The sequence below is a fragment of the Mixophyes fleayi genome, chromosome 6, assembly GCF_038048845.1.
Source record: "Mixophyes fleayi isolate aMixFle1 chromosome 6, aMixFle1.hap1, whole genome shotgun sequence".
Classification (NCBI taxonomy): Eukaryota; Metazoa; Chordata; class Amphibia; order Anura; family Limnodynastidae; genus Mixophyes; species Mixophyes fleayi.
In genome coordinates this window covers 46,241,704-46,264,299 of record NC_134407.1, presented here as the reverse complement: position 1 = coordinate 46,264,299, position 22,596 = coordinate 46,241,704, and the positions used below count along the sequence as shown (strand labels likewise).

At 38.2% G+C, this 22,596-nt stretch overlaps 1 protein-coding gene across 1 annotated transcript; it reads left to right on the top strand.

The window, feature by feature from the left end:
• The first annotated feature begins 173 nt into the window (after positions 1–173).
• On the top strand, positions 174–17,966 carry ATAD1 (ATPase family AAA domain containing 1). Its single transcript, XM_075216393.1, has 10 exons — positions 174–273; positions 5,496–5,660; positions 5,914–6,012; positions 6,635–6,755; positions 8,972–9,172; positions 10,510–10,616; positions 12,246–12,335; positions 12,737–12,787; positions 13,374–13,507; positions 14,659–17,966. The coding sequence occupies exons 2-10, from the start codon at positions 5,499–5,501 to the stop codon at positions 14,774–14,776; spliced, it is 1,083 nt and encodes a 360-aa protein (XP_075072494.1). The 5' UTR covers positions 174–273; positions 5,496–5,498; the 3' UTR covers positions 14,777–17,966.
• Positions 17,967–22,596: the final 4,630 nt, after the last annotated feature.

Genomic DNA, 22,596 nt, shown 5'->3' with positions numbered 1-22,596 from the left:
CAACCCTGTATTAGATCACCTTGTATCTGCTATTTAGTGTTTCTTTAAACCATGCTATGTCATTTTACTGTGACAGGCTGTTCAGCCACAGGTTTTCTGTATATGATGTAAGGTTACCTACAGCACATTACTGTGGTCTACGAGGCTTGGTCTATTACTCTGTGCATCAGGCGGAACAGACATGAGGGAGCGTTATTTCCGCCGGAAGGTGTCACCGTGCAGCCGAGCCGCCGGTTTTGCTTTCACTTCCTGGATTGGTAGTGACAGGGAGCAGTAAGTACATTGTCGGTGTCTGACCCGTGTTTGTGTGATTGGTCAGTTTATTCTGCAGCCGGGCCGGGTGAGGCCGGGGTGTCTCCCGCTTCGGAGAGCTGCTGGTGCCGGGCAGAGAGAGGGCAGGAGAGCTGCTGGTGCCTGGCAGGAGGTGGAGGAAGGTCACAGGCTCCCATGCTGCTCTCAGTCATGCACTCTATTACCAGTCCTATAACATTACATTGTGTCCCTTCTACTCCTGTTCATCTAATAGTCTGATCACCGCATTTAAATATTTTAATATAGTTAATATTTTGTACATTAGTTTATTATTCATGTTTAATTATTTTTAGAACTTTGGTTATTTGCCCCCAGCACATCTGCAAGGTGGAGGGGATATATATTTTTTTAAAATGTTTTTTTTTATTTATTTTTACTTCTTGTAAACCAGACAGCTTCAGGTTGTTTCACATTGGTCTTTGAAGCTTTTTTTTCTGGGAAAAAAAATGTCCCTTTCTATTGTTCATGGTCTTATCATAACGTTTTCATTGTGATACACCTTTCTTCTTTAATATCTATACATGTACAGTAAGATGAGTTTTATATTATGTCACAATCGTGTGACAGACTAGTAGTAACAATGGCAGATGATTCAACAATATATAAGTCTCACATCCTGACACCAGTAGCTATAAACATGGAGCGTGTCACAGAGAGGTGCATTGTGGCTGCTGCTTAGGAAAACGAAAGTGAATATAAAATATAGATTATAATTTTGCAGGACTGGAGCAAGTTTTGACTTGAGCAGTGCAGCCTTCCTAACTGTTGTACAGGTATTATATTTGTCTATGCTGTACTCCCTCTTTATACACCCTCCCTTTAAATGCCAATGGTTGCTTACTCCCAGTTTTCATATACTCTGGAAAAATATACAGCTTCAAATTAACACAGACCTGTATATAATGGAGCAGAGCTACGCAAGAGCAGCATATGGTATCCTAGGGCAATGTATAAGACAGCTTTTGTTAATTTAACATGTATTGATGGACCCTGTAGCAGTTACATTTGGGTTAGTGTTATGGTGTTCAATGATGCTTGTATTGATTTAGGTAAAATTGTAAGTTGAAACACTATATCCTATAAGTATATTGCTGGGTGCTGAATTTAAACAAAAAATACAATGAAATAATAATGTTCAATATGATCACATAAAATGTAAAAGTGTAGCTACCACTTTAATACCAAGGGGAAGAAAATATGCTGCTCCCTTTAAGAGCTGTTGTGTTACCAAATCTTGATACAAAATTAATAAACTAAAACTGGAAGCTCAAACAAACCTCTCCTCAGTAAATATATACCACCAAACAATATATTTAAAAATAATTTATTTAAACCAATATATAATATGTTGCAATAAAACAAAATCTGGAGTTCTTATATAAGATAAAAATCAATCAACCTTTATAATTCAAAACTAAAATAATGTGATTTTGCCAGATAATTGACTGAAGAATTCTCATGGGATATAAAAACCATGGGACACATAAACTATATATATATATATATATATATATATATATATATATATATATATATATATATATATATATATATATATATATATGTATATATGTATGTATATATATATATATATATATATATATATATATATATATATATATGTATGTATATATATATATATATATATATATATATATATATATATATATATATATATATTACTACTGTGGTATTATGAAGATAGTACTAATAACCTTTTGAAAGTTTTCAATGAGCAGATAAAAGAAATTTCATCCGTACCATATATATGTTGGATTCCACACTTATAAAAGATGAATCCGGTGCTTTTAATGCAAGTCCCTCTTTCTAGTGTTTAGTATCCACCGGCCACTTGTAATAGCAAGACTTCAAATATCTGTGTTCGAACAAGAGGAGACAGCGATTTCACACAACACTCTCCCAGTTGTATATTTGACTTGTTCTTGCTTTGTGTTTACCGGTAGTACAAATGTTGATCCTTCTGGGTGCAAAGCAATTCGGTCAATAGTAAAATAGATGTCAGCCACGCTTCACTTGTACATCAATCGGTAAGTTAAATGCACATCTTAGAACTCCAGAATTCAGTAAGTAAATCGCTCATAAACCACTGACGCATTTCTCCACATTGGACTGTGGTTTCCTCAGAGATAGCCATCAAGGTATGAATACTTCCTTTAATCCTACTAAATCCAATCAGGGTGCAAAAAAAGTGATAATACATCACAAAATCACCTGTGTGGAGGTAAAACCGTTATCACAGGTGTCTATTGTAAGTTACTTTGTATTGTGTATATAATGAAAGTTTTATGGCCAATACAAAACCTGCAATGCTGCCAGATGGATTAACTGTTGTCTCTGCTCTCAGGCCAGATCTCCTCTTGTATGGGCACTTTTAGGCTGTATTTATACATTTTTAAAAGCTTCCCATAATGCTCGTACTCCGACAGCTATATGAATGATAATATACTTAATCTTTGTAATTGAAATCCTGTCTTGATGCTATGATCTGTGTTTTGTCTTCCCATGTCAAAGCAGCAGTTGTGTAGAGACTATTCTGAAGGCTTCGTAGTTAATTTATTTAGGCTTGTACTAAAATTACTAAATGAGGGCAACCAGCTACAGAAAGAAATAACAGCACAGCTTGCAAGATCTTACAATTGAATTTGACCAGTCAATCGTGGTACTGTAGTCGATTTGTGAAATAGACTTGGCCAAAAAACACGTTTTGACTTGAGACTTGCTGTCCCAGCTAAGCTCATTATGTGGTGACCTATTTCTGTGAAATGTGAACCACTGTTCTATTCACCTTCCTGGCAGTATCACAACCTTGAAAACCACCACAAGTTACATACTGACACTGTTGCTAAAGCGTACTACAAGAAGTTATCTGTATAAATTAACACTTCTGTTACAGTAAATCACAAACTTGCTATATGATGCATGTATTTTCGTTATCTACATTTTATTTTCTCAAACTCCTTTGCTACTGATATTGTCTGCGAATCAGAATAAGGCTGCAGATTGAGCAGTAATCTAGTATATTAATAAATTGGCTCTTGGCATGGCATTGTCAGAGTGCTGTGAAGTAGCTCTAGAGAAGAATATAGATTTAAGTAAATTTACCCCCAATCTATCCCAAGAAAGGATAACAAATACAGTTTTCACTAAATCATATCTCATGTAACAAACAATGCTTAATAGATGTTAATTTGTAATTATTTGTTCAACATGAAGGAGTGTGAAAAAGTACAGTCCACGATTCCTTAGCTTGTTGAACCATCTTTAGCAGCAATAACTAGTTAATAATACATTTCTGTATCAGTCTTCTTACATTGTATTTTAGGAATTTTAACCCAATCTGCCTTACAACAAGAAGGTCTGGACTTTGACTTGGCCACTCCCAAACGTCTAGTCTTTTCTTTTTCAACCATTAAGTTATGGATATACTGGCCTGCTTGGTGTTTCTGTCCTGCTGCATGATCCAGTTTCTGTCATACTTCAGTTGTTGGCCTCATATTTTTTCTGTAGAATACTGTGTTAAATAGAGGCGTTCATGATGGTAAGGTGTCCAGGTTGGTTCCTTGGCTGCAAAACAACTCCAAAATCATTACCCATTCTCCACCATGCTTGATGGTTAGTATGAGGTTTTTGTAGTACAATTTGTTTGGTGTTAACAAAAACATGGCATTGAGCTTTAATGCCTAGTAGTTCCATGTTGCGCTCATCGGGGCCAGTGCACATTGTTCCAGAAGTCTAGTGGTTTGTTCAGATCAGTTTTGCAAACCTAAGCTGTAGTGTAATAGTTTTGTTTTAGTTTTTGTTTTAGAAGGGGATTTCTCCTGGCAACCCTTCCATTAAAGCCTTAATTGTTCAGTGTCTTTGTGTCTTTCTGATGGCAGTCTCAAATTTTACTGTGTTGTCAGAGGACTGTATATTTCTGGTTGTAGCTTTCGGGTTCGTTGTGAATTCTCTGGGAAACATATGTTTTGAGCTTTGGGATGCCCACTTCTGGGAAGGTTAGCAACTGTGTTCAATGTTCTGTGTTTAAAATAAAAAGTAAATAATAATTTTAACTGTAGAATGATGGACTTTATTTGGCAGTAGCTTTATAACCCTTTCCAAACTGATGAGCGGCAACACTAGTTTGTCTGAGATCATTGCACATGTCTCTTCTCCTTGGCACTGTGTTAACACAAACCTGAATGCTGCAGAAGGAACTGCCAAAGGTTTTGCTTTTATTTAGAGAGGTGGTAGCAGGTCCTGATGGTTGAATGTTGAGGTGCACTTGATTAGCAACACCTGGCTCAAATTACCTTCTTTATTGATATGGGTGCAGTAAGGGTGTACTTACTTTTTCACAGTTGTCTTCTTTGTTGTAGAATAAACAAAGTAAAAGCTGTGATAGTGGGGCAGCTGGATAAATGTCCAAGGCTTGCAGTTCATGCCCATGAAAGCAAATGCATTGTGTATTTCCAGTTTCTGTGATTGCGGCTTTTGATTCATTCTCCCTCTCCCTCCAACAAACCCCCGCCCCTCTCACAGCATCACACATCCCCCAGTTTATGGCCAAGACTGTGCGTCAGACCATGGAGCCCCAGCAGCAATAGAGCATCTGAATGGCACGCTGGGTCGGGTGCATTTTACATGGTACCTGGGAGTGCTGCTTTAAATGACTGCATATATAAACCACTTGTTTTTCATTAGGTTGAAATGATTTGTGTGTATTTTCTTTTCTGTAAACTGCATCAGTCTCCTAATAAACTTTTTCAGAATTATTCCAACTCAAATACAGTTGAACTTTTAATTTATTTAATTCAACAATAGATGTATACTTTTTGTTTTTATAGCATGCCCCTTCTTTAAAGCATATTGTAGTTTTTTATAGCACACTATAACACACTTGCCATACAAAAAGGCTTAATTAATAAAAGTTCTCATTAGCACCATAGTAAAGTGGAGGGGTGTCACAGCAGATGGCTGGATGTAGTCCCTTTTTTTTTTTTTTTATAAAATAAGGTATAAAGGTTAATTATATTCATAGGACATTACATGTTATAAAAATTACATTTTGTATTAATATTTTTACTTCAAATTAGAATAAATGTATAATCAATACCATTAGCTTTTACCACCAGGAAACGCAACCAGTATAGATTTGAAACATTTTTCTTCTTCTCCTTTAGAAAATGGTCCACGCAGAAGCATTTTCTCGCCCTCTGAGCCGAAATGAAGTTGTTGGCCTGATCTTCAGATTGACAATATTCGGTGCAGTCACCTATTTTACTATTAAATGGATGGTAGATGCCATTGATCCAACCAGGAAACAGAAGCTTGAAGCCCAGAAACAGGTAAAAGGGTTTATGGAAATAAATGTCTATGAAAGAAAAAAAAATAAACCATTTAATTCAGCCAAACCTCAACCATTTGTCCTCCCAGGACGATATGAGGTGGGCAGTGCTTACAAGAATCTGTTTATGTAGTCATACATGTTGCTCAAAATTTTATTTTATATATTAATATCTATCTATTATTAGTTCCAAAATTGTGCATTGGTCTGTTAAGGAGAATACAGTCTCACTGTTTCTATTTTCTGTTTTCCAGGCTGAGAAGTTAATGCGACAGATCGGTGTGAAGAATGTAAAGCTCACTGAATATGAAATGAGCATCGCTGCCCATCTTGTTGATCCACTCAGCATGCTAGTTAGTTTCAAACCATTGTAAAATTTTACAACGCTTTGTGCAGAATTGGCATTTTATCCAACTTCCCTCCTCTCCCCAAGGAGTAGAGCTGTGGGGATGGGGGGGTTCCTTGGTATTGGACACCTTCCTGTGTTTCTTTGGCAACTGGGAGTAGTCATATTCTGTATTAATTATCCAAGACACTGTGATTTATAAATGCCTTTGATGATTTTTTTTTTCTGCTAAGCACAATACTTCTACATTTTAACATTGTAGGAACACAAATGTCCTTGGCTGTTCAGTGTTCATATCCTAAAATGCCTAGCATTGGTCACCAATATTTCCTCTGAACTTCCAAAAATGTACTGAAGTTCTGCATTCACTTTCATGGAATGTTTAATTGCATTTCACATGGACACCATGGTTCATAAGCACTCTCTGTTACATGGATCGGAATAAAACTGTCAGTGTCATTAAAACAAACGTAGGGCTTAGGGATTCTATAAGTGGTAACATCAGTCATTTGTAACCAAGAAGAACAAGTATGTCCTAATAAATGCACATTTATTTGAACGTGTATAAGAGAAAGGTGATCAGACTGCTGTCCTCACCTTTTATGTGATTTTTTTTTTTTCCCCATAAGGTGACATGGAGTGACATAGCCGGCCTCGATGATGTTATAACAGACCTGAAAGATACCGTCATTCTTCCAATAAGGAAAAAGCATTTATTTGAGAACTCAAGACTACTGCAGCCCCCCAAAGGTACCAGCCTTTCATTCCATTCCCTTTTTGTGGTTTAGTAAGCATACATTTATTTTGTTAAGATCCCCTTACTAAATAGAACACAGTAGCCACTGTTGAAAATGTTTTATTAAAAATACGCTGCTAGTCTCATGTTTTTTTTTATTGACTTCTGCTTTTGCCTTCCCTCTCTGCCAGTCAATACACTAGCTCCCTTTCCTTTTGCAGAGAATACAGTTCAAACTCCTTGCCCTCCTCCAATCCCCCCCCTCCCATATAGCCAACATCATCTGCCTCAACAGTGCCTCCAATCCACCTCTCCTCATAACCTCCTCTCACTCCCACCTCCAAGAGTTCACCCGTGCTGCTCCCAACCTATGGAACTCACTCCCTCTCCCAATCATGCTCTACACTTTTCTCCAAGGCTTCAATCAGGTTCTCAAAACCCATTTCTGTCAGCTCTCCTCCTAGCCCAACCCCTACTGACTCGCCCCCGTTTGTCTGTCGTTGCCCTCTAGATTGTAAGTTCTCAATGGCAGGGCCCTCTTCCCTCGTGTCTTCCTTGTTGCTACATATGCCGTAAGAACACCTCTGTCTTCTCTCCTTTCCTCTATCTTCTCTCCTTTCCTCTATCTGTGGCTCTGTCCCTGTTTGCTGATTTGCTCCCCTCTCCTCAAGTTATAGTGAGAGGCTATACCTTGCCTTGCACCTCATTGATGCTGGTTCAGCTATTCATTTCTGTGTATTGTAATGTTATGTTCTCCTGTTTTACTGTTTGCTCTCTGTATGGCACTGTGGACCTTTTGTGGTACCTCTATAAATTAAACATGATCATTTCGTGCATGCAAGGAAAATAATTACCTTTTGTTAGTTGTATATTAGTGAAGTTGAAAAGGTTGGCTTTTATGTAGCTCAATAAATATTTAACCATTGTTAAAGAGACCCTTCTAATTCATGGTAGCATGTCTGTCCTACATATGGGATTGTGCAATCTCACTATTAACTTGTTGGGTGTACATTGACTGCAAGTCTACAGAAGGTTATAGCACAATGACAAAGTCCTGTAGCCAAAAAATTTCCATCTTCCATATGTAAGTTTTTGTGTATATGGTGGTGGCTTGCTTTGTTTTGTTCTCTACACAATACGAATCTACTTCCACTTTAAGCATGAGTTGAACACTACCCAAAGATTTTTTGTTTGATTCTTGTAATCATTTCTCCTAAAGTAATGCTCAGGAACAAATGCATCTGTCGAGGGAAAAGGACTCCTATATAGCAAAACAAATGTTTGTAGGCAAAACTACTCATTGTTTAAAACCTAAATAATCGTAGTCTGTTTTGTGATAAACAGTTTCCCTCTAGCCATACATCAAAAAAGGTTTACATTTCTGCAAACATACTGATATGTGCCAATGCGGTCTTGCAATTATTTTACGTTCCTGTTTGTATTATGAAACATTTTAGATATTTATCTGCTGTTGCATGTGCTGTATTTTCTGTTTTGATACATTCCAAGCTTATAAATAGTGCACCTTTGACAGGCTCAGAATTGGAATAGTGATGGAAAAGGTTTAGAACTGGGATGTTACCAGCTGTCATTATGAGCAGCTTTAAGTGAGTTTATAAGGAAAGCCAGGTTATATACACGTGTGCTGTGTATTGATTTCTTTTACAAATGATTGCCAAAACAAACTGGCAATTTCCTGAAAGCTTTAGGGAGTAACAAGTGTATTGTTTCAAATAATGCCCTATCTGTATCTTATGGATATAAGATGAGGTGGTATCATTAATTGAGGTGGGGAGATGTTAAATGAACCTGTGTGATCACCCAGAACATGACTTATTTCAGGAGGGATATATTGTGTAGATTATTTTGCTCTGTTACAGGATAGATTGTTGAGGTTTGGAGACCACTGGGCTCTTACATGTTGAAAAGTATGATGGTATTTGTGAAATTATTGGAGGCTAATTTTAGTGTCAGGAGACAGTGATTGAAAAAGAGACCAGGTCACATATGTGACAACAAATGTAAACGGGCAGTAGCTATAGCACTGAACCTGGTGATCCAAAAGTCTTATCAGCTGCTTGATCTCGGAGAGAAGACAGCGATGTAGACATTTCCAGCTTTGTAGCCAAGTATTACTATGCAAAGCAATATCTTATGCCTTATTACAGACCTACTGTAAAATTAAACCATGGTTGTGTGTAATAATGTTTAATATTGTTTAATTCTATAGGTGTGCTGCTTTACGGCCCTCCAGGATGTGGCAAGACTCTAATTGCGAAAGCAACTGCCAAAGAAGCAGGCTGTCGCTTCATCAACCTGCAGCCGTCCACTCTGACTGACAAGTGGTACGGGGAGTCCCAGAAACTGGCGGCTGCTGTGTTCTCCCTGGCTGTAAAACTGCAACCGTCCATCATTTTCATTGATGAAATAGGTAAAGCCCCTGTTTATTCACTGTCAGAAGATCCATTTTCCTATTCATTCTTATTAGCTTGCATCCTTTAGTGGAGACTGTTTGCTGGAAGCACGCCTGCGGCTTCTCTCAATTGTTATCTTTTCAGAAGAAGTTTTTCAGATATAATGTTTATTTAGCCTGGGCGCTGGACTACAAGGCTACAATCACTGCAGATGCCTTTATACCTAGAACATTGATTTTTAAATCATATCTGACCCCCTATTGAGAAAAGCAAAACTAACAAACCAATGATTACATCACCTGGACGACATAAAGTAATGAATTGTCCTATGATTTTATTTCTGATGGTTGTACATATACCCTATTTACCTTGCTTCCATTGAGTAAATAAGATCACCCTATCCCAGTGGATCCCAAACTGGTCTCCGCAGCTCCCTGGCATGCCACTGTGATCTCACAGGGGTGCTGTGGCCAGGATCGGTGGTAAGCATGGCGGGGGACTACTTGTTAATTATTTTGGCTTGGGGGTTCCTTGAAATAATTATGGAGACCCTAGGAATGGCTTGATTTGAGAGTGTAGTGGGTCCCAAACTATGCCATGATCCAGCTTATCATAGCATCTAAAATCCCTATTGTGGCATCACGGAAGCTGCCTACACTACAATTGTCACTGCTGTACTATTGCAGTCATTACAGGGTGCACGTCACATTAATATTATACCCTCATTGTAATGTGCAGTTGTTAAGACATACCGTTTTTGAGAAAATCAAGTATAAGTCTGTTCCCTCGAAACTCAGTACTTCTTGCTAAAACACCATCATCACTCATTAAATTAGCTGCTGAAGATCATATTACACTAATCTCATGCAGTCATTTAGAGCCAGTGGGCTGTATGTAACCTGACTACTTCCTACAGTTTGAGTTCATATAAAGTTCCCCTGGATTGCAGGGAGCATGTTTCTCCCAGTACACTGTTCACTATTATTAATGTCCAGGCACATCTCATTCAGAATAACCATTACAACTGTAACACACGCTAAATAAGATGTAACATTGCATCTAAATGTTCAATTTATTGCTTAATGTGTAGGTGACAGGTTGGTTTTAATAGCTGTTTTTTGTGTGTATAAAACCTATGTCTTTTCCATGACATAGATACCATGACCTTTTGTTGGAAAAAGAAAGTTGTTTTTTGGTGATAGGAACCCTTTGAGTGTTAATATTCTTGTTTATGGTTACTGATTGGTAAGGATAGTATGTTTTATAATACATACTTGTGTTGCTTTTAAACTGTCAGTAATTTAATTGTGCGTTAATGTGACCTACAACATTCTTCTGTTATCCTGCCCTAAAGATTCTTTCCTTCGGAGCCGCTCAAGCACTGACCATGAGGCAACAGCGATGATGAAGGCTCAGTTCATGAGTCTCTGGGATGGACTGGACACTGACTATAGCTGTCAGGTAATATATTGCGCCTACATATCCAAAAAGCAATGGAGTGTATGTGTTTTCCTGCAATATACAAACCTTTCATCTTCCCAAAAAGACATTAAACCTGTAAAGAAATATGAAGCTATACTCTAAACTACCAGCACCGAGTCTAGTGGATGCTGTGTTCCACTGCTCTCTACTATAGAGTAATTTAGCTAGTTAACATGCTTAGTACTTTACACCCACACATTTAAATAAAGGATATACATGTTTTATTGTGCTTTGCACATCATTAAAACATGATTAATTACTAGACAGGAATTATTCTCTAATAAGTTTTTGTCATATCCATAAATGAACATTAAAGCGCGTGTTATTTTATTTTTAATGGCTAAGCTGACCTTTGTATTGAAGTTGATATGTTGGGTACTGGGAATGCAGCCACAGTGTTCAGCCTTCATAACTTTTGTCAAATTTTCCAAATCCATACAAGAGGATTTATCAATGTGTATATCGTGCGGAGGGTCACAGGACCTTAAATGGCAATGTCGGTTTTCACTGGAACTATACATTGAAGGCCAGAAAAGGATGAAATATTGTTATTTTCAGGTGTTTTCTCCAGTAGCTTGGTATTACTTTAATGTCCAATGTAGCGTAAATGTGCTGCCGTTCCTAGCAACCAATAAAGAATACAAAATAGTATTTTTTGGATTGCTTCTTAAAAGACACTATAATTTGATTTTGTTAAGTTTTTGGTTTTTTTTTTGTTTTTTTTTTATTTCATAGATGATTTGCAATTATGGTTCTATAATACAGATAGGGGTGAGACAGATATACTTCCTTATTCCTCACAGATGAGACCAGCAATCTATTGCTGCTGCTTATAAAATAGTGCCTGGACTGTCTACATCGGCTCCCTCATCCTGCTGACCAGGGTATTTTCTAGGAGTTGGTGGTCACCAGCACCTGCAAAAACACATTCCAGGATCCCCAGAGCCTTCTTGCTTAGGCAACTTGTCTCTCTGCAGCTGTTGTACTGAGACTTGTAGTTCTACAGTAGCAATTCACACACAGTTTGCACAACTCCTCTTCTAGTCAATAGTTAATGGTGTGTTTAACACTACAATTTATGTGTTTTGTTTTTTTCTTGATTTTGTCTTTTTATTTTGTGTCCCTTTAAAATTTTGCTTTATGAGGAGTTCACTATGTTAAACTAAAGTATCAAGTTTTGCTTCTCTGGAGTACAGCATTCCAAGAATCTGACCGATGCCCCAATTCCTATAATGTTCCGTTGCTTCTCTGTTCTATGCTGCTACTGAACCACTTGTTTCAGATAGGCATCATCAATGCCCCTTAATTGTGAAGTAGCAGAGTAGAGCAGTGACATTAGGGTGCCCACTGAATCAGAAGGACCCTTCACTCCTGGTAAGCAAAAATCTGTATTCTTGCTTAATGTACCACACAAAGCCACATTTTTAGTTTTCTGTGGCGTTATAATTTAATTGACTAAAAAACATTGGTTAGACACATAAGCAGACATCTGGTGTGTCCCACTATTTGTGAAAATTCTGAGAGGTGCTTAATCTATGCAGTTAAATCGGAATTGGATGTAAACCTCATGTAAGATATTTGTTATTTTCCTCTGTCACTTTGATATAGGTGATTGTAATGGGAGCCACAAACCGTCCTCAGGATCTCGACACTGCAATTATGAGAAGAATGCCGACAAGATTTCACGTCAATCAGCCGGTACATTGCACAATATTTTAATAACGTACCTAGTGAGGAGGAGAGGGAGTGTAAAATCTAACACAGATAGACATCCTCTGCCATATAAATTCCATATTACTATAGAAATCCAATGTTGCTATTATTTAGTGTCGGGCATATTCTGTTCTGGTGTGTCCCTGGGAAACTGGTGCCCATTGTCCTTTCTGCCCTGTTGAAAAAAAAAACCAGATGTCTTTATAATATCATTATTATAGTGTTTGTTTTCTTTAAATCATCCACAATTTCCAAGTTTTTGTTAAATGTCATAGTTACATAGTGTGTCTGTGTTTGCTTCGGTGTTTAAATGTTTTTAAATTGTATTAGTCTGTATTGCCTCTTGTTTCCCATGTGCAGTTTAATATGTTGTGTTTTCTTTTCAGGCTATGAGACAGCGAGAGGCGATCCTTAACCTCATACTTAGAAATGAGAATGTAAGCAACACTCGTTTATCATTCTTCAGACATATGCCCCAAAAAATAACATAAAAATATTACTTTGTTTTTCTCTTGAAATTGATAGATCTACCACAACCTGGATCTAACCATGCCTGACATATCCGCTGCTGTTAGATTCAAGTTACACTGAATCTACCAGTGCTGGCAGTGGGGGAGACCTGAGACAGTACAACTATTTGAATAATTTTTGGGATACATATTTAAAGTTATACTTATTGGGTTACACTTTCATACCAGCAGAGAGCACTATCTGTCTCCCTTCTTTTCCGGGGGAAAAGAACAATGTGAAATTGACTAGGGTATACAAAGTTGTTTAAAAACTATTCCGTAATTTGGACCATTACACTTGGGCACTTTAGCTTATGAGACTTCATATTATCATTTGTTTGACACACAGGATATTACAATAAGGAGGTACCGCAGAAATAATAACAGTATAGATTCAGACACTAGACATGTGTCCTGCTTGGTAGCAATTACAATCTAACTATATTGATTGGAATTTTAACTTGTCATTCTACTGTCATGTAAAAACCGCCCATCTTTTCTTTTTCTGCTTTAGATAGATGAACATGTGGATTTGCAGCAGGTTGCCACTGGTACGGACGGCTTCTCTGGAAGTGACCTGAAGGAGATGTGCAGAGACGCTGCTTTGCTGTGTGTTAGGGAAAGTGTGACCAGCACCTATGAGGAAAGGTTAGTATGTCTACACATACAAGGGCAAATAGAACCTGTCAGTCTTCGTGAGATGCCTCATTGGCGGTATTTTGCCTTCCTCTGGATCAATCGAGCTATAAATGTGTAAAATCGTCACCATGAGTGCTTAAATCTCATCTCCACATTGCTTATTCAGGTGATGTGCCCTGTCTGGCCTGGAGTCAGGCCTGGTGGCGGAGTTCATCAGCAAGCACCTAGTGGCTGGGCCACACATGTAACCCAACTCAAATTAACCATGTGGAGTCCAACACCTGCAATATGATTGGTGGACGCTCAGGAGCGAGAAACCTAACTTACAGGCACATTGCCTCATTTACGAAGTGTGCTTTATGTGCACAACACACATATTTGTTGTGCACCTTTGTGCCAGCATTGTCCACCTCTGCTCTCACTTCTCTGGAGATGCCTCCAAAAGCTAGAAGTTCAAATAGTGGCGCAGATATGGGTGAACATCTGAAGTGGTGCACTGTGCAAAAGTCACAATAAAGTCCTAACTCCTACGCTGTATAACCATCCCTTTCATTAACATTAGGCAGTTATGCTCCGAAACTTGATTTAGCCTAATTTATGTCCTCAATCATGAGTAGGGAACAACAGGACAGTTTTTATTACATTTGGCACTTTGTGTGTGTGTGGAAGCTTCTTCTAACATTGCTCAGAGTTCACTTAAAAATGTGCTTCACCACAAAATAGATCCCTTTTAAAATGTAAGACTGAGAGCCCTGAAGACTGCTAGCTCTGAGCTGGTGTAAAACCTCTTACCTCTTAATCACATTGCAAAAATTATGCTCCACAAATTAAATTCTCATTTTCACGTTGCTCCCCAGAACAAGGTCCATACAAGGAACACCCCACTTTGTACAACACCTCCCCTCATGCTATACAAACTCTGTTCCTCTGTAACTATTTATGCTTTGATGGATATCTGAGCACAATGTCTCAAACTGTGGTGTACGGTATGACCAGAACTGATTTGAATGTGCATTGGCCGTTTGGTATTTCATAGATTACCTCCGATGTATATTTTCCTGTTGACTACATTTTTTGGTTTTTCTCTGACACATAAAGTTAAAAAGTAAGCATTTTGGATTTATTATGCCTGGAAGTAATAGTTTCTCATTTATTTTCAGCCCTTGCGAGGAGATACGACCAATTCAACAAAAAGATTTAATGCGGGCTATTGACAAAATGAAGAAATCGAAGAGTGCAACAAATCAGGGGGTTTTAATGCACGTTAGTTTGGACTGAACGCGCCTCACCTGATCAAGCTAAGATGGGTAGAAGGGGACATCTCAGGGGTGCTAGTGCTGGAGTAGAGCATCCGTGTTTTGGTGACCAGATTTTAAGAAGTTCAATCTTCATTGCTGGACCTTAGTAACAATTCACTATAAAGAATCTTTTAGAGATGAAATGGTGTCAAAATAGCTGCTGACTTGACTGTAATGTAATGAATGTGTGTGTGTGTGTGAGATTGTTAACTTTGTGAGATTACTTTGCCTGAGGAAGTGATTTGGACTGTTTGACAAAGGGACAGAAATTATGCCGGGCTTCTAAATGGGAGTGCTACATGGGAAAGGTGCCAGGTATCTGTGCGTTTGGTTCTTACTAAATATGCGGCGGATGTTTGATCATTTGACGTCCATGTTTTAGTCCTTTGTAATACATAAGCCTACCGGCACATCTTTTCAGCTATTTGATATGTGTGTATCTATGTTAAAAAATGATATGTATAATGCAGGCACTGGCCAATATCGTCTTGCGATTTCCTGGGGTGTTAATCAATGTGTCATTATGTGTAATTAACCTGTTCATTAGCATGGATTTTTTGGGGGGTCCAGGTTGTAGATAAGATTCCTAGTGATTATGCCAATGGCTTAGAATTCACTGCATGGCGACTGGCATGGTCATATGCAAGTTACATTGTTTCACCACTGGACTTTAGTGCTAATGAAATTCTGTTTCTGTCTTATAAGATGACAATGACTGTATATCATGTAGGTCCTATACATGATGAGAAAATCAATGATCTGTACACCTAAATATTTAAATATCTGAAGTTGGATAAGAAAGGTATGCAAGGTTAATAAGGTTTGATACACAAACAGGTTTAGCCCAATTGAACTGGTTTACTCTGTTGGGTATGAAATACAGAGCACGTTGGAGGGACTAAAACACCACCATAATGGAGATACTTGTTATCCACCGAAAGTACCACTCTAGAGTGTGATAGAAGAAGGACCATGAACCAACACGTACATGTAATAGTTTGGATGTTTGGTGTGTTTTTGTATTGGGCTAAATTTCCTCTACAGAAAAAATGCATTTTAGTGAATTCTCTTATATTGGTTGTATCACTGCTCTGTGTGTGAGGAAACGCCAAAAATAAATTCTTATCTTGCAGCTGGTATGCAAACAGGAACACAGCAAATGTGCCCACCTGGCTAGTAGTCTCTATCTTAGATACAGTTGCTTTAATACCCCCAGTGCACAACAATCCTCCCTGGTTGACTGCCCTTTCTCTCAGCTCTCCAGGGTATAGAACAGTGCAGCCAGAGAGTCTGTTGGCTCCCAGTCCCTGCAAACACATAGACCAGTGATGGGCAACAGGTGGCCATAGAGCCTCACAAGTCCTCTAAGCCACCTTCACCTGCAGCCCACAGCTCTTTCCTGCTTCATTGTCAGATTTGTTTGTTATAGCTTGTAGCACTAGTTTACAATGCCTGCTGATAATTTATTACAGATAACTCTGTTTTCTTGATGACATGTATTGTTTTAACTTCTTCCTGAGATGAAGGGTAATATGTGGCACTTTTGAAGGTTAGAGAGCCACTCGTGGACTTTGATGTGCATCAGGTTGCCTATCGCTGGCATAGTCTCCAGACGTAGAGACCCTGCTCTCCAACCAGAGAGCGAGAGTGTCATCTTTTCATTAGACTGCCAGAGGTACGCTCCAAACCAATCCAGCAGAAGGAAACCCATTTCATAGATTGAGAAGTCCCAGTTTCCCTGTATAATGTAGTAGTCATGGAATTCACCTTTGTGTATGCTGTCAAATTCTACACTCCACGACGGTTTGGCCCCAGATTAGAGCATTTGGCAAGCTCCCCAGATCACGGCCTGTGTGGTCAAATTTAGTGATAACTTGTACGTTTTCACACCCCCTCACCATAACAATTTAAGAATGTGATTGTCATTTATACTAACCACCATTGACCAATGCAAAGAAAGGTGTCCTTATCCTCTGTCTTCACTCTCTGATCTGTCCACGTAGCTTGTACAGAATGTCACATAATGGCGCTTAATAGGCCTGCTGACCTGCAGGATGAATCTGTTTTGTTTTTGCAAGAATTATTGCGTTTTCATAGAACGCACGTTCAGTACAGTTTTTATAACCTATTCAGTGTGTGATAATGAAATGGTTGCTACCACAGCTCTCGTGAAGGTTTCTTTTTATTATTTTTTTTTATTTTTTTTATTACCATCTTGAATGTATCACTGACACGTATACATTAAAACAAATGTTATGTGGCTGCTGACTTATCTATCTCGTGTCCATCTGGCATGCATTTTCATTTATAGTTATAGTTTTATGTTTCTTGTTTTTGGCTCAAGGTATCTACAGCACAGTACCATCCATTTTTAGAGTGATCTATTTAACTTTTTTTTTTCTTACTGTACACAGCAATAAATGTACATGGGAGTACCCGTATCATAATATTGGCAGCACTCATCCTGTGGGATATATATATATATATATATATATATATATATATATATATATATATATAATTTAAAATATTCTACCGACACTTCATCCCAGTCTGCTGTGTGTGTGTACCTAAGACACCAAGGATGATGCTTTTAGGACAAGTGACTTGTTAAGTAGCTAATATAGCAAATATTTATTGATCTCAACAGAATAGAGTTTAGTTAAAAAAAAGTTGCATCCCAGGTAAATGTTTTTAAAACTGTAGTAAGTGTTATAGTTTTATGGGATATTGGATCAAATCTGTCTCCGCTCGTGATTTCTGCAAGTGTGTTGGTGAGCTCCATACTGCCACAGAGAATGTGTGTGCAGGAACCTACCCACAGTAAATGCTTTCTGCCGATATCATTCCATATGACCACGTTGGCAACACCATGGAAGGTGTGCAATTGTGACTAGATAATTATAATCTATTTGTACAATGACCTCTGCATCTAGTGGTGCCCTCCATCTATATTCTTACATATGTACCTTATAAAACAAATTAATGAGTATTGTTTTACTTTTCTAAACGATCCACAGTAACACAATTTTGCTTGTCTGAAAATATACATCCGAGAATGTGCGGAGATTAATTAGGATATATTTGTGCTTGATTAAGTCAATTTCAGAGTAATTGGTCTCATTGCTGTTTTATTTTTCATGTATTAAATAAATGTATTTTTAATTTAAGTACATCTGTTTCCATCTCAACAAACTGTAGTATGTATCCATCAACTTCCAAAACATTCGGCTAACTGTTGTGTTGTACTTCAGCATTAAATGTATTTGCTTGACTCTGGCTATGTACCAAACCATCAGATGTACAGCTGTGCAATCAAAGTAAATTGTGAAATATCTAAGTTACAAAAACAATAAGGGGTTTCATCACTTTTATATGGAATGTACAGGAAATGTCATAAATCACTGTGTTCATTCAAGACTAAATACCGTGGACGTAAGTTCTACTTTTTGTGTCAAATATTGTTAGTGTTATAAAAGGGACACAGGAGTGTATGGATAATTACTACATTTACAAGGTGTCACACAGTTTATTTCTATCTATAGTCACTTTGATCAGCCCAGCTGCTGTTAGCATAATTATTGGGATTTTCACTTTGTGTGATTCTCTAAAAATGCTTTAATTGGGTCCGCCTGGCTAGTGCATGGAGATATAGGAGGAGGTTTTCTGTTTTGTTCAGGTCCTTTTATGAAGGGGAGATAGGGTTCTGCTATTGCTGCTGCAGCACAGTTCTGCTATTACTCTTTTTGCATCTCAAAATCCCAGGGAGCTGCTTTAGTGAATGCTTTAGGGCAGGCCTGTCCAATCTGCGGCCCTCCAGATGTTGTGAAACTACAAGTCCCAGCATGCCCTTCCAGCTATCAACTGGTTGTCTACCAGCAAAGCATGCTGGGGCTTGTAGTTTCACAACACCTGGAGGGCCGCAGGTTGGACAGGCCTGCTTTTAGCGTCTATATTTCACTAAGGCAATGAGTGCTTTTGTTCTGAAGAAATCATAGATTCTTGTTTGAGGTATCATTATTAATTATTTTAATTATTATTATAGGATAGCCCTTAAATGGATTGTCCATTTTTGGTCAGCTACCAGCCCATAACTGTGGTCTGGAAAGAAAATTGCACTGTATTTTTGAAGGCAATCTCTCCATCCAGTCCTATTCAGTATTTTTTGGTGGAAGGTAACACATTTTGGGCTTCCCAGAAGCTTACCACAATTTATGTAATGCCCTCCATGGATGTATGTGCCTAAGATCCCCAAGTGACATGGCATAAATGGAACCAAGTCTGAGGTGGGCTTGAGTATAGTGACAGGGCTGAAGATTTTAAATGTCCCATCCGGTTCCTGGTGGGAGAAAAGAACTCTATATCAGCTTAACATTCTAGAGAATTATTGCGGCCTTACAATTCAGCATAAATATTTATCTTCAAACTATTGTATCTCTGCTATAGCCCTTCCTACCCTACACTTATAATATAGCAGGGGCTAGGCAAGGTGACCGCTGTGGAGTATCAAACTCATGTCAGCGTGAGGGTTACAAAGGGACTCGAGTGATGTTTTCGAGAGCAAGTGTCTTAAGTTATGAGTGGGAGGCTTCAGAACTTGGCAAGGTTCAGCAAGAGAGTGCTGTCACTAATGAGAGAAGTGGCATAGAACGTACAGCTAAGCCTGGTGCAGGCAGTCTGACCAACTTGTGCAGAAGTTTGCTAGTCTGCTCTAAGAGGCAACTTTAGATTAACAAGCAGGAGAGCCAGTCCACTTATGAGTACCATGTGCGGCAATCTGTAGAACAGTTAGAAGTGTAAAACTTGCTATGTCTGGGATAAAGAAAACTGAGGTAGACATGAGTGGCCTTTTGAGAATCTGAATAGTTTTGGAGGGTTTGTCCTGAAGTGGACAACTTTTCAATGACAATTTTTCTTAAGTGCATCTAGAAATGAGCTTTCCCACATAAGTGCAACTGGAAAAATGCGTACCATTAAAAGTATAGGGATGAGATTAGGTTTCATCTCTGACCAGATTGAGATTTCAAGTCCTTTTGTAAGGCGAAAAAGGCCATGTCTGTAGATGTAAAATATGGAGTGCCTCCTAAATGGTAGACATGTAGGAACAAATGATTCATTAGGCTAACCTTATTGTGAATTAAATGTTGAGTCCTATTACCAAACTGCAAGCAATGGTCCAGCATGTACAGCTGTTTCCATTTTAAAGAATTACTAAACCCCAAAACATTTTCTATTATTATTACTATTATGCTATGTTCATAAGGTGCCACAAGGTATCCTCAGCACCACACATATTACAAACAATAGACCTCACAGGATAAACAGCACAGGACAATAAACAAGTACTACTTGGGCTCCAAGCAAGACCAGAATCAGTTTGGCTGGGGCAGAAGTAATAAGTATAGAGACAGGAGTGAAGAGGACCCAGCTCATAATACAGGGTGATTCAAAAGTCGCAGTACACCCTTTTATTTCAAAAACTCTACAGGAAATTGTGAAACCTGAATACTCCAGTAAGGTATGGGTGACGTGGTCTATCTTTTACGATATGTACCAAACATGGGCGCCATCTTGAAATCGGCCAATCGGCCCAATTCCTTTAGAGTTTTTGAAATAAAAGGGTGTACTGCGACTTTTGAATCACCCTGTAGATTACATCCTAAAGGGAGGGCAAACAGAAAAGCAGGCACATGAGGAAGTTAGTGGGAGGAATTAGGCGCAAAAGAAGCGCATACAGGGATGGGGGGAGGGAGTTGAGAAGAACAAGAATGGAGAAGGTTAGGAGGATAGCTGGTAAGCTTTAGGGAACAGATGAGTTTTAAGTGCCCGTTTGAAGGTGCACAGGATAGGGGTCAGTCGGATATAACGAGGGCGGTCGTTACATTGAAGGGGGGTAGCCCGGGAGAAATCTTTAACAATAGAGGTAAAATAAATTGTTCAATGTTAATCGGACATTACTTTTTAATAGAACTATAGAGTAAAGTATTACCTCCATACTCAACTGCAGACACTTACGTTGCTGTCCCAAAAAAGCCCTATATGCAATGTGTCTTGTTAAAGATTGAATGGGTTTAAAATAATGTAGCCATATGTTCACCTACTAATGGTCAGAGAATTGCATTAATATCAATGGGTGTGGTTCAATGTGTTGCAAATATAGTGTATATTGTCTAAAAATGAGTAACTTGTGTAAAAAGTAAAACAGTTCAACTATTGATGGTGAGAACAACTCAGTGATCAAGAATCCCCTCCAATGCCCCCTTGTGATGTCCGAGGGTACACATGTGGATCTCTATCACTATTACATTTTACACAGATGGTGATACTAACTACCTATACAGCATGAAAACGTGTTATTCTTAAGCAACAGTGCACAAAGGAGAAAAAAAAAATGTTCAGTCAAATACAATAAGTGCAGAAAAAAGATGGGTGAAACTACAGCTAACATGGAACACAGGGTCCTGTATCTCACTTGGTTGTAGTAAAGGCTAGAAAGGAAACAATGGAGCCATTATTACAGATGTAGGCCAATTAGAAAAAGAGAAGGGGAATCATTTGCTTTAGCCATTCTGTTTGCTTTGTATGTTGACTGGAGGTTACAGATCCAAGAGGGAAGTTTATCCTCCTTGTTGGTTATCTCTAAGACTATGAGGTCAGGATGTAGTTTGAAAAGTCAACAGTCGAATAGGTTGACACAATTATAATGTATAACCAACCCCTGAGGTCAATATCTATACTAAAAATCTTGGTCTACCAGGGTTTTTGAACAATTGCTTTGGTTATTAGAGGAACACACATCTTATTTTGTGAAGATGGTTGGTGCTAGTTTCTGGACTGCATAGTTCATTGAATTCTTCCACTCTCAAAACCTCTGTTTAAAGAGGAACACCAAAAAAGAGTTAAGGTCCTACTGTCTCATAGCCTGTTTGTTATTCAGTACACATAATAGCGTTTCACTTATAGATCCTATTTTGATGTTTAGAATGTTCTGCCAAATGTTAATAAAGTTTATTCTATTGTCATGATGCTTTGCTCAGATCATTCTCTGGTATCCCTAATCTACTCTGAACTTATCTCAGTCACTACATTTATGTAGTCATTAAATGGTCCTCTTGTCCATTCAGGACTCATTTTAACAAATTGATTCAGCCATGAAAGATTATTTGGAGTTGAAAGAAAAACTTTCATAGCTGCTTACCAGAAAGGAGATAGAAATGATCAAGTGCCAAAACTGGAGAACCTGGAAAGAGACTTCAAAGAATTCCTGACAACAGAGCTTAGCAATAAGTCGATGCTGTTCATCTAGTGCTTAACATTAGTGCTCTCAACAACTGAAACTGAATGACAGTCCCATTGAGCTCAACAAACATTTTACCAGAAAGCCAGAAAACAAAAACCCAACTGTATCCACCTACATACCAAGCTCTCCATGAAGACAACGTGTGACCCACAAAAGATGGTAAAAAATAATTCAGTTACTACTACTCTGTGTAATTTTAGCCCTTTTCTAGTATTAAATTTGACCTCCTCTTTAAGTCTATATCTTCTGGAGGATTTTAAAGAGGTGACACAGGATAAAGCATTTTAAGCATGCACAGTCATTCTTCTTATCTGTCCTCCCAAAAAATTAAGCCCACTTAGCAATAACGTGCAGAAATATGTATTATCATGGCAAGCCCGCCAAATTGCAATCGCACAAGAAAAAAAGCAAATACACTTACATTCACACCTACATTTGTTAATAGTTCACATTTAAATTAAGTTCCAACTCAAATTCTTTTATTATTAAGAATTAGAGAT

Coding starts and splice junctions, on each gene's coding strand:
- ATAD1 (XM_075216393.1), top strand. CDS start 5,499: ATGGTCCACGCAGAAGCATTTTCTCGCCCTCTGAGCCGAAATGAAGTT. Junction 6,013..6,634: donor TTGATCCACTCAGCATGCTA/GTTAGTTTCAAA, acceptor TTTCCCCATAAG/GTGACATGGAGTGACATAGC. Junction 12,788..13,373: donor TCATACTTAGAAATGAGAAT/GTAAGCAACACT, acceptor TTTCTGCTTTAG/ATAGATGAACATGTGGATTT.